We start from the raw sequence: 12,828 nt of genomic DNA, 5'->3' as shown, positions 1-12,828 counted from the left end.
CTTCTTATTATTATTATTCATATAATAAAACACTACTTAAGCATTTCTTCTTTGTATTATATTTGTCCCCTACAGCCGTATTTGCATGCTTCTGGCAGTTGCTGTGACATGCTGTCCAGAAAATGTCTTATTTGCATTTCACGTCTGTAATAGCATTTCTCAACATTGGCACGCGATTTCTGTTTTTTCCACTTAACGTTATTACCTCACGATGACTTAATGTCGCCTAATAGCGTCATCATCGGCTGTTCAAATCGCTTGATCCCTATCCGGCAGAGAGTTTATTTTTTGGAGTATATGAGTATTTTTTGCAGCGGACCATCAGGCTGTGGTATTTGAAAGACATATGACATAGCTCCAAAGTCTGTGTTGGGAAAGATGGAGGGAAAAGTAAAAGGGATGGGGAAGGGCTGTTAGTAGAGTAAGGGCAGGGAAAGAGGACGGAGCTGCCGTGCTTTACCGTACATACCCCTGCGTCTATAGGCAGCTGAATTAGACTCAGTTGGGCATGCAAATCCTCCCGCTTCGACACTTCCTACAGTGGAAGTGTTTGATGCAGCCGGCAGGGGAAAAAGCACAGAAGTGAGAGGCACCACAGCAGTAGACAAGAGCAGACGCAAAGTTCAAGGTTATTCAGGCTCATAATAATAACATTCTGAGGTCACCATGCAATATGTCACAGCCAACTTCCTGTCCCAATGCATGGTAGGCAGTATGAGCTGCACTCCTAGACATCAGCAGCCTCACTAACAGGGAAGCGAGAAGGTCGGGGTGTCAAACCGAAGAGCACATGAATGTGTTTTTTTTGTTCAGAAACCAGCCATGGCATGTAATCCTTGCATATCAAATATGACATCAGTGACTTTGCAGCATTGCATTTTTCAACACATGCTCAGTACACATGCAGCTTTTGTGCAGGTTTCAGGTGGATGTGCTTGCATGTGTACAATTAGTATATAGAGTAGAGCCCCGCTATTCTTTACCTTCCAAGAGCCTCAGCAAACGGTGAAAAAACACAAGTAATGGACTCACCCATAAAAAGTCTTAAACATGTCTATTTTTGAGACCCCTTTAAGTTATTAAACACATTTTAAATGAAGTTTTCCATATTAAGAAACAATTCATTCGTTGAATGAATGAATGCAAAATGATTCCTTATTTATAAATGGAATGTGTTCATAGTTATAGCTTACAAAACCTTACGGCCTTCTGCATACGGGTTTTCACATCATTAGAGCCCTCTAGATATGAAACAACACACATATAGTACCACTTTTACACTTGTATTACCCAATATAGTAGATATAATCATTTAAAACAGAAATAAAATTCATCCTCGTGTGTGTTGCAATATATGTGTTCTGAATGTGTGGAGGATGTGTGGACGTCAGGGGTTCCATGTTGAGTTCTAACTCGGCATGGGTTACGGCCGCAACAGCAGCCCGTGTTATGATTGTCATCATGATATTATTATTGCGCCTGTTTTGAGACAATTCATACCCGCAACAAAGGCCTGTTGTTTGTATGCTTGTATCACCGAACATTAGAGTAACATTACTGACACCTAGTGACCAGTGTAGAATACTACGTATCACAAAGTCTTCTTAACGCCTTTTATTTCTATTTTACCATTTTTATGCTTGAAAATGCTTAATTCAGGCCAAAATATTCTTAAACATACTTTTTTTTTTTGCTAATAGGCCGTATTCAACCACAAAACAGCACGACCTACTCATTAAAAAAAATATATATATATATATATATATATATATATTTTTTTTTTTTAATCGTGATGGAGTGAAGCCGCAAAATTTGAAGCACAATGTGGCGAAGGAAGAACAAAACACGCAGTCACGCATCACGACTTTTCAAACCATCTTCCTGCGGGAAAATGTCGAGTGAATTGACTTGTGAGACAGCACCCTCTGCTGCTTTCACAGCTGCAGATTGCGCCATCAAACCGCTTTCTATTGAAGTTACTTACAGCAGAGAAGACAGACATCTAATATGCAGTGGAGCGAATGCTGAACCGCGACTCGGCAGGCACCTACATTAGTCACATTCCACCATTGCACTTCATAGTAGATACTGGACTGTGTAATGCAGTTTAAACTGGAGAGTCAGTTTATCATTTTATCATTTACTAACACAATAGGCATGGAGAGTGAAGATATGTTGGGAATGTGCAGAATGGGTGATAAGCAATAAAGGAATTAGGAGGCTATCTCCAAAGCAAAATATGCAACTTTTACACAGATCATGTCTGTATTTCTGCGTCTTAGTTCCAGTCTCACATCATTCAGCGGCCCGTTTCCTAGCAACCCCAACAAGAGGAAAGTTTGTCAGAGTAAAAATAAACTTTCAAAGAGGGACGCGAAGTTGGAAAAAAGGGAACTTAAGAATACAGCAGACAGCTGTGTGACGATACAGAGGAGCAGTGGGAAGAACACAGAAGACAAGCTAATAGAGCTACGTTCTGCAGTTTGTGTGCGCGTACGACATGTGCGTGTATGCCTCCGTCCATTCATCTGTATAATCTTATTTGCACAGCAGTTGAAATGAACGACAAGCACATTGCAGTGACCAATAATGAAACAACAACGGAATTTACGTAAATAGTGAGCTGAGTTTAGTCTTCATGTGAAGAGAGGCACCTAGTACATGCGGTAATCTCTCTCCCTGTCACCGAATCATTATCATTAAAAAAACGTATCTTAACACCTGTGGAACATGAAATATTTAACAAATATGATTCAAAAAGTCAGCACTCTTACATTAATCCTTGCCACTTATTTTGGTTTTGTAACCAAAGTGAAGTTAAGTCCCTCGTTTATCGCAGTGAATTGGTTCCAGACCCAACCGTGATAAGTGAATTTGCGCAAAGCAGGATTCAATATTTATGAATGAAATATTTTCAGAGCAGAAAAAACCTGTTTGCGACCTTCTAAATACGTTTTAACCTTATTAGAGCCCTGTAGACATGAAATAACAGCCCTATTTTCACCTTTACACGTGTTACGCTATATAGTAGACATACATCTTTTGAATGCTTTACACTTCTATTGTAGTTCATTTAGCCATTTGTATGCTTAAAATGCTTCATTTAGCCCACAAATATGTAAAAATGTGCTTAAATATGCATATTTTTGGACTAATAACAGGCCGTAGTCAACCACAAAACAGTGCAGATTTTTTAAATTAATATATTTTGAAAAGCCGTGATACAGTAAAGTCGTGAAAGTCAAAGCGCAAAGCGGCGAGGGATGACTGTAAACTATATGTTCTTCATTTGTGTTGTACTGCCCTTAACTCATTTTCTACATTTATGCACAGTTTTAAAAAACCCAGAAAAATGTCACTAGAGTTAATAAAGCTTCCTGGAATGGAGAAACATTGAACACCGGTTGACTAGCCTCTAAAGTAATCGTTGTTATGATGTAGGAGCTGTGGACTGATGCACAACCTATTCTAGAGCACCAATTTTACGTTTTCCTATTAGCAAATTGAGATGACAGCTCATATTGGGAAAGGGTGAGCTGTAAAAAAGTGAGAAAACATCGAATGTGTGTGACCAGCCGTCATCATATGACACACTGTGGAGAGTGCGACAAAAGGTCAGGTGTCTGCACCGGAATAAAAAAATCAGTGCGTCAGTGAAAATAATATTAGTAAGAGAGATTGTGTTTAGAAACTGTGTTAAAGCATTCAAGAAAGTGAGAGGACAATCAATACATTATTCCAAGTCTAAGATGAGTAAGCTGATTATTTGTGAAAAGCCTTACTTTACCTCAGTTTGGAAGCCTTCAACCAAGATGGCCACCAGCAGGTTGAATAGAACGTAGTTACCGAAGGTCATGAGGGCAATGAAGTAGAGAGCTGCGACTGGAGATGTGGATGCCATGCCGTTATATAATACCTTGTTCCAGTCTTCTTGTGTTAGTATCTAGAAGAGAGGTCGAGCAAAGGAAAAGCGTTGCACAACGATTGTGCGCGCAGGTTTACATCATTTCTGTTTTATGCAGTCGAGTCATGTCACTACATTTTGCACTCTTTTCCATTTGACGCTACACATTTTAGCCTTTCACGCTACAGATGAACAAAATACTGTTTACCACTTGGATATTGTTAATAAATCATAAAATACTAGTTCAGGCCCTGGTGGTGTAATGGTACATGCTGCTGCTTTTCCTGCAGATGACCTTGGGTTCGATTGCTGTCACGGATAAATGGGATATCGGAGGGTTTGGTCAGGAAGGGCAACTGGTGTAAACCTAAGCCAAATCAAACATGCAATTGACTTACTGTGGTGCCTCCTAATGGAAAAAAAAGTTCTATCCATTCATTTTCTATGCCGCTTAGCCTCATTAGGGTCGCATGCTGGAGCCTATCCCAGCTGACTTCGGGGTACACCCTGGACTGGTCGCCAGCCAATCGCAGGGCACATATAGACAAACAACCATTCACACTCACATGTTAGCCATACGCAGATAGAAATAAGTTTTTATCTCCAATAAGTACGGATGTAAATCTCTTTGTGGTAAACGATTCGACAATGACTACATCAAATTTTATATAAAGGGATATCCATCCATCCATCCATTTTCTATTCCGCTTGTCCTCACTGGGGTCGTGGGGGTATGCTGGAGCCTATCCCAGCTGACTTTGGACGTGAGACGGGGTACACCCTGGACTGGTCGCCACCCAATCACAGGGTGTAAAGGGATATCAATTTTGGAAATATGGGGCATGATTTTATTCAAAAAATAATACACGGTAAGAAATCCGACAATTTTTGCATGTTTAATGCGAGCGGCGATGTGTCCCATTTTGTTTGATGGTCCTTGAACACACCTTCTAACTTTCTCCCACGCTGTCCAGATAGACTACTATACTGTATAGTTCCCCTTTTTCTTTCACCTGATATTTGGTCCCACATGCTGATACTATGTGGAATGCATAAAGGTAAGATTTAATGATAATGTGCATATTTGTTTGGTGCAGCTCTCTGAAAAACACTGGTGGATGGTGGCTCTGTTTCATTTTGTGCTTTTGATTTCATGCTGTTCCTGTCATAGTTTTACACAATACATAAACAAGATCAATTAAATCGCTCTAATGTACATATGTTTTGCTGATGTGTTGAAAATGTTTCCTGGTGACGAGCTAGTGCGCTGCTAATGCGGTTTACAGCCATTGTCATTTTCAGCCATGGTCACATTGACACAATCGGGACACTCGTATGCCAAGGTACCACTGTATAAATGGCAATAAACAAAACACCGGCAATGCTCCAATAACTTCAAAAACATGGTGCAGTTAAAGGAAACTTCTGTTAACGTGTTAGTAACGCGTGACATTTGACAGCCCTAACATAAATAGAATAAAAATATAGCAAAAAATATATATGAGGATAAGATAACATAAGTTATATAAGAAGAAAATATATTTACACAGAAACACACACACACACACACACAGACGCACACTAAATTTGATTCCTTAGCTTACACGTCTAGCGTTTACATTTCTGTAAGCTATACTTGCCATTGAAAGATGCTAACGTTAGCAGTTAATTGTTTTTTTTTTTTATTTTTCCTAATGTTGTACAAAAAAAAATAAAAAATGTCCAAAACATTTAGGTGTGTCCTTTCGATTATAAAGATTATGATTTCATTTTGAACTTTGCATCGTATGAAAATGTCATGTGCTCAAGACTGTACCATTTTGACCACGTGGGGGCACCCATAATGCTGCTGAGCATACATTTTGACATAGAATGTCTTTGTTTTGCTTATAATATCCTATTTTGATACATAATTTGTGTTAATAAAGAACTGAAAACGATGTGTGTGTTTAAACAGAAGACCTACAGTCATGGAAAAATGATTGTGTCTTCAGTTTATTGATCCATTTTAATGCCTGGTACAACTACAGGTACATTTGTTTGGAAAAATATAATGATGATAACAAATATAGCTCATAAGAGTTGAATTTCAGAGCTGATATCTGGCAACTTCCATGGTTTTCTTGATAATAACCAAAATCACTTAAGTTCTTACATGAATAGCTCTAGCATTGCACTGCCAAAAAATTTTACTCTTATGAGCTATTTTCGTTGTCATTGTTATATTTGTCCAAACAAAGGTACTTTCAGTTGTATCAGGCATTAAAATAAACTGAAGAAATAAGGGTGGTCTAATCATTTTTTCCATGACTGTATACTTACTACACCAGGGGTGTCCAAAGTAAGTCTTTGGAGTCATTTGCAGCCCGCGGCATATTCTAAAAATATTATTTTTTAACAAGAAAACTAAAAAAAAAAAGAAAAAAACCCACAACTGAATCTTTTAGGCAGGGTTGAAAGGACAGCATTGTACTGTATGTGGGAGAAAGCTGGTGTCGCAGACCTCCCCCTCTGTTCAAAGATGGCTTCTCAACCTTAACGTACAGTAGATGGCTTCCCTCACTCCTCTTTCAAACCACCTGTCTTCACTGTCCAGAATGTGCACATTCTTGTCCTCAAAAGAGTGCTCTTCGAAGCAGTGAACTTACTGGGCACCTTTCATTCATCCTGATAAGAAGGTTAATACTCACTTGGAAAACCGTCACAATGGCCCACAGAAGAGAGTCAAAGTTTTTCCTGTCAGGTAGAGTGTCTCCATCCCGCTCTGAACCAAACTTACAACCAAATAGATGCATCCCCAGGATACTGAGAGAAGGACAGATGACAACAGTGGAGGGAATATAACGTCAAACTCAACCACAGCCACTCGGCGCTTGTATTATTTAGCTAGCTTTCACGGCAACATTTTGATTTGAATACTCATTGGCTCAGAATCACCAGGCTGTCAATGCATAATGAGATACAGAAATGTTCAGCACCACGGAGAGCTCCACAGAAGATGTCCCACAGTTGTCAGTACAGAAGAACCTCAAAAAGTCAAACTAAATTGGTCATACAAATTGTTATTTGATCACAATTTACCAGAAAAATGTGCCTGGGAGTCCGTCATCATGCCGTGAGTCATTCGGCACCTAAGCAGACTTCATCAGACATCAGTTCAGCAAGCGTCATATGATTAATGCTGGTGTTTTTTGCTGAACCATCATTCCCAGTTAAGGAAAGAGACGAGGGACATTATAGGTTGGAAGTCATGTGAAGTTAGCAAACTCCCATTCAAAGTAGCGTCACCATACGTGTCATATATCAAAGTTAAGGTATCGTAACACAACAAAATACAGTTAATGTCCATCCCGGTTTAACTGTTTGCAGACGACACCACTGCTTTTTCTTGTGGAGAAAGCACGCAAGAGCTAAGAAAAAAAGACACAGAAGAAATTAATATACTCAAAAGATGGTTGGATAAAAATAGATTATCTCTGAACCGAAGCAAAAACCAAATAATGCTATTTGGTAATAGCAGAAAGGATTCGTACGCTCAAATACAAATTGATGGTGTGGACATTGAAAGGGTGAACGACACGTATTTTTTACTTGTGTTTGTTTGGCACCGTGCGTGAGGTAGTTGTCTGGATCGCTGCATGTGAAAAGCTACTTAAACCATCAAAAGGTTGTCTCAGATTGACTGACTACTAGCAAGTCATGTTGCCAGCTTGTATCTGAAAGATTGAATTACTTTGGAAGCAACTGGCGGGCCACATTCAAATGCTTGGCGGGCCGGATGTGGCCCCCGGGCCATAGTTTGCCCACACCTGTTCTAGACCAAAAATCACTCCACACTCTCTATTGTTTACTGGTATACCATATCTAACTTATGTGTGGAGATATGGGGGAATACTATAAAAGTACACTCAAATCGCTAAATGTACAGCAAAAACGAACCGTTAGGATAATCCATAAAGCTGCATATAGAGACCATACAAACCCTCTATTTCTAAAATCACAATTATTACAATTGATCTAGTACATTTTCACACAGCTAAAATTATGCATAAAGCAAACAATAACCTGCTACCCCAAAATGTCATACAATTTTTGTCAACAAAAGAGGAGACATACTGTATGTCTCCTGGAAAAACTAAACTTAAAACATTATACGCGAGAACGAAGCTAAAAAGCTTCAGCATTTCAGTATGAGGAATCCAATTATGCAACGGATTGAGCAAAGAACTCAAACAATCCACGAAGATGAGTGATTTCAAGGAACTATACAAGCAGTTGATATTTGCAAAATACATTTCAGTATGGGGAATCCAATTATGCAACGGATTGAGCAAAGAACTCAAACAATCCACGAAGATGAGTGATTTCAAGGAACTATACAAGCAGTTGATATTTGCAAAATACATTTCAGTATGGGGAATCCAATTATGCAACGGATTGAGCAAAGAACTCAAACAATCCACGAAGATGAGTGATTTCAAGGAACTATACAAGCAGTTGATATTTGCAAAATACAAGGAAGAGTCCTGAACCACTGTGTACAAAATGCTATGTCTAATCACTGCAACACTCATTACTAACACTTCGTTATTCATTATTATTATTGTCAGTGCTCACCCATTATCCAACTATGTTCTGTTATGTCTATTGAAACTTATTATTATTTTACAATGATTGTTATATGAATAATTTACGGTGACAAGAACTTTGCGAACTATATTAGCACATTGTTACATTACCTTATCATTTTCCTATGTATTTTAAATTAGCAAAGACTACATTTGGAATACAGGAAGTGAATAAATGTATTGCAATTGATGTGAAACGGGTGGGGGGGTAGGATTAAATAAGCTTTGTTTCTTCCCACTCCTTTTGGACATGTGGCGCTGTGAATTGTATTATGTGGTGTATTCCAATGTAATTTGTATGCATGTTGAAATAAATTAAACCATGGCCATTACCGGTTAGCGTGTTTTTTGAAGAAGAACCAACAAGAACCAACATTTTTGCTAAATTTCGACTTGGCTTGCGTTTGCTCGCATGTTTAGCGTCCAAAATACCATTCGGTTTGTTTAGCCGCCATCTTGGAACACGCGCACGAGACAAAATCTTGCGATACTAGCCTGTGATCGCGCAACGCATTGTGGGCCGCTGGCGCCATTTTAGGACAACAACGTTTGTATCACAACTGTAGCGAGATACACGACGTAACAAACACACGGGCGTGAATACATGTGAATACATCTCCAACAGTATGTCTGCTGTCTAACTGTATGGTGTACCGACCTGAAGATGAAGATGAACAGCATTAGCAACATGCAGAAGGTGGCTACGTTGTCCATGGTCTTCATCAGCACCACCAGCTGCCTCTGCAGGGCCGGCATAAAACGAACCAGCTTCAGAACCCGCATGAGCCGGAAGGTCCTCAGCACAGAAAGACCACCACCCTGCTGACCAACAATTTCCCACACGCTGTCGGAGAAGAAGATAACATGAATGCATAAGACTCAAGTCAGAGCCAAGCTTTGATTAGTCATGTAACGGTACAACTGCACTGCATCATAGTGATCCCTTTTTTTTTTAAATTTTTATCTCATGTAGTTAAATGAGGTAACCAGAATATATTATATATGATATTATAAATATAACTCGGTCTGATGCAGTACACTACTGCAGAATTCACGTATGCAAATTCTTACACCATGCAAATAGCAAAGTTCCGCATTATGTTTCAACATCATCCTATTTAGTTGAGTATTCCACAATGGATGTACAAAGCATGACTCTCACTAATGTGATGTAATTCACAAGAGTGAATGTGACCGTTCCTTTATGCTTTGTAATGTATGCGCTGCAGGCTTCATCACAGCAATATGCTGGAGTTATACGGTAAGTGGCTACGAGAGTGCACATATTTGCCAATATGTTTTTTGTTTTTTTAGTTTGGCAAGAAACAGTGAAACGGAGAGGGTTCTCAGGGTGTTGAGATGTCTCCAAGGATGCACTGGTTTGGAGCGGTCAAAGGTATAGATGTGTGTTCAAGTCAAAGAACACAGCAAGTTGTCCTCTGTTTGGTGGATTTGGTCAATAAGCGGCAGCAAGCACTGGTAAACTGTGGTCTTTATAAGGCTTTATGCTGTGGTACTTTATGCATTCACGCACAGCATTAACTTGGGAAAACAAGGATGAGGCGCAAGGAAGGAGAGGAAAGGTACATCTGCCTGTACAGAGTCGGAGAAGTCATAAAAAAGACGTTTTTAACTGATGCAACGTCACACCCACAACACAGTGGGACAAAACAACGCCCAAATCTAAACATTACCAGTGAAGCATAAACAACACAAAACATGGTAAATTATGGGCTTTCTAACAAACAGTATAGCTTCATATTTACTACATACTGTACACAAGGATAGATAAGAGATTGACTCACCTGATGACCACAATGATGCCATCAAATATATTGTAGGGGTTCTTGATGTAGCCGAAAGGCCCGTAGACCAGAACCTTTAACAGCATCTCGAGGGAGAATAGGCTGGTGAACACAATGTTACTGATCTCCAAGGCATTGGTCAGTTCATCAGGCTGGAGGGAAAAGAAGAGTGGAGTAATTAGTACTTTATTAGGCATACCTCACTGCTGCTACTCTCTCCTGGACCCTCACGAGTTGAATGCAACAGACATTGTAAAATTTTGAAATTGATCAACTTTTTTGGCAGACTTAATATGACAGCCGTAAATGTAGATTCCTGTTCCTGGTCAGCTTTTTGAGGCCACCTGTTGCCAGGTGGAGTTCATGGGAATTAATAAATGCCGTGTAGGCCAGTGGAAAAATATAGCGGCTGTTATTGCAAGGGTGCAAGCATTCACTAAAGGTGGTCTACATCATAGAGCCCATGGTACCATGGGAGGATTCCACCCAAGAGGCCTCCGAACAAAATAAATTGCGCTACACAGATCTGGCAGCAGATGCACAACAACAAGGATGGAAGGCCAAGGTCTATCCAGCTGAAGTAGGATGCAGAGGTTTTGTGGCTTTTTTTACCATCAGGCTTATGAAAGACCTTGGCATTCTTGGAAAAGCTTTACGACAGAAAATAAGATCAGTCTCTGAAGCGGCCGAAAGAAGCAGCCAGTGGTTATGGATCAAACGCAAGAGGACCCTTGCTGGGCTTAAAGACGAGGAGGGCACACACCTGGGACGCCAGGTGTTACCGATGAGTCCTCTGGAGGTGTCATGGGCCTATCAGTGGGCCTATCATCAAAATACCAATGAAGGAGGGTACCCACCTGACGACCCTAAGGAAGTTTTAAAACCACCCCCTCCTTCCTGCCCTTAGCCAAGGGTGGGGCGTGGGGGGAAGGTGGGAGGCTGAACTCCTTATATGACTTGTTATGTCTGTAGACTATGGTTTTGGTACTTTTCTGTATGTAAAGAGAGCAACTTTCCAAAATTCCCTCTTTATTATTTACGATTATTATTACTACATTATTTTTGTTAAATGAAGCACAATTATGCAGTTGGAATCTACTGGCAGGTAATTCTCCAATTAAATACAACTTACAAAAACAAAAATATTGATATAGCATACAGAAAAATTCAAGGATGCGGGGGCCACTTTGGTGTGTACATTAAAGATGCCAAAACCAACAAAACCAATGTTGGTCAGTGTATTGTACTACACGCTATAGAATAGGCATGTCACAAGATCTCGCATGTTTAAAACATAACAATATTTTTCTTTTAGAGAAAATCTCACTCACGGGATAGGAAGTCTATCAGACTGTGATCTATGGCTTCGCTACTTTGAATGATAATACACGTAATATGGAAGTGGCACATTAAGTGGCTTACGCACACTATAAACCTTGCACACTATAAACCTTGCACACTATAAACCTTGCAGTCCAACCTACCTCAACCTACCGCCGTGTTAATGTCCATGTAGAAGCTGTTATAATTCTGTTGCAAGTGCAACAGTAAGAGTTTGATCAGTGCGATTAATAGTTGTGCCGTTCTCCTCTCTACTGAACAGTGGCAGCACATTGCTTTCATCTTATACGCTCATCTTTGTCCGCTTACATATTTCATGGAAGATAAAGTGTTTAAAAACAGTGCCCGTCATTCATTAATTCCACTGGCATTGTACAAACCATTTTTGATTTTCACAAAAATAAGGGACAAAGTGCATCCCTTTTCAAGTCAATACATACTTGTGTTTCTAACTATGTACACTGATGTTAGGAGGTGAAAATCAACAGCCTGGCAAATAAAACCATTTATGTACGAAGGGAATATCTAAACCCGCTGTGTCACAGCTGCAAAGGCAAAATATGCCAGGGACAGAAATAAAATTTGAATAATACCAAATGTGTCTTTTCATGCTCCCGATAACACGTGTGCAACCTTTGTCTCACAGCACGACAGACATGAGGGCCAATCACAAAGCTGCAGCAGAATGTGTCTGGGATGTCGGCTTGGAGCTCATCAGAGAATTGAGCTGCCGCTCACATCAAGATCAAAGAACTGGCACATACTGTATGTGTGTTGTGTGCACTATAGAGGATTAAAAAAAATAAAATAAAACGAGCAGGAGCAGACAGAAAAGAGACAGAGCCAAGCGATAAAAGGGGAGGCACATCCAAACACGACACGGTATGTAAATCAGACCTCTATTGCCACTTTCGGCTATTATGGCAGAGGAGAAAAGAGCTGAATGCTGTTATGTGTCTGTGGACTGTGTAACACCCCAGACAAGCTCCAAAAAGCCTTTCATCTCCATCCAATAAACAGTTTACACAACTCAAACACAGACATGACAAAAGATGGAGGGTGTTGAAGGGATGATCTATGTTATTGGCATGTTCCCCGTCCAGCTACTTTTAAGCAAAGGTGTGCATAATGTGCTACACGGTATGTGTGT

The 12,828-nt window shown here is 39.9% G+C and overlaps 1 protein-coding gene across 14 annotated transcripts in view; it reads right to left on the bottom strand.

The window, feature by feature from the left end:
• Positions 1-12,828, bottom strand: part of cacna1g (calcium channel, voltage-dependent, T type, alpha 1G subunit) — a 291,002-nt gene that overhangs the window by 86,287 nt on the left and 191,887 nt on the right. For 12 of the 14 annotated variants that reach the window (XM_054766574.1, XM_054766569.1, XM_054766571.1 and 9 more), the window contains exons 11-15: positions 10,338-10,489; positions 9,191-9,376; positions 6,595-6,709; positions 3,788-3,943; positions 470-535 (exon numbers count right to left, since the gene is read on the bottom strand). In XM_054766574.1, the coding sequence (XP_054622549.1) occupies positions 470-535; positions 3,788-3,943; positions 6,595-6,709; positions 9,191-9,376; positions 10,338-10,489 (675 nt within the window). The remainder of the gene's footprint in view (positions 1-469; positions 536-3,787; positions 3,944-6,594; positions 6,710-9,190; positions 9,377-10,337; positions 10,490-12,828) is intronic. The other 2 variants (XM_054766578.1, XM_054766577.1) reach the window with 1 other exon arrangement.

This window comes from Dunckerocampus dactyliophorus, chromosome 2, assembly GCF_027744805.1.
Source record: "Dunckerocampus dactyliophorus isolate RoL2022-P2 chromosome 2, RoL_Ddac_1.1, whole genome shotgun sequence".
Lineage (NCBI taxonomy): Eukaryota > Metazoa > Chordata > Actinopteri > Syngnathiformes > Syngnathidae > Dunckerocampus > Dunckerocampus dactyliophorus.
The sequence above is the reverse complement of the archived record's forward strand: the minus strand, read 5'-3'. Positions and strand labels throughout refer to the sequence as shown.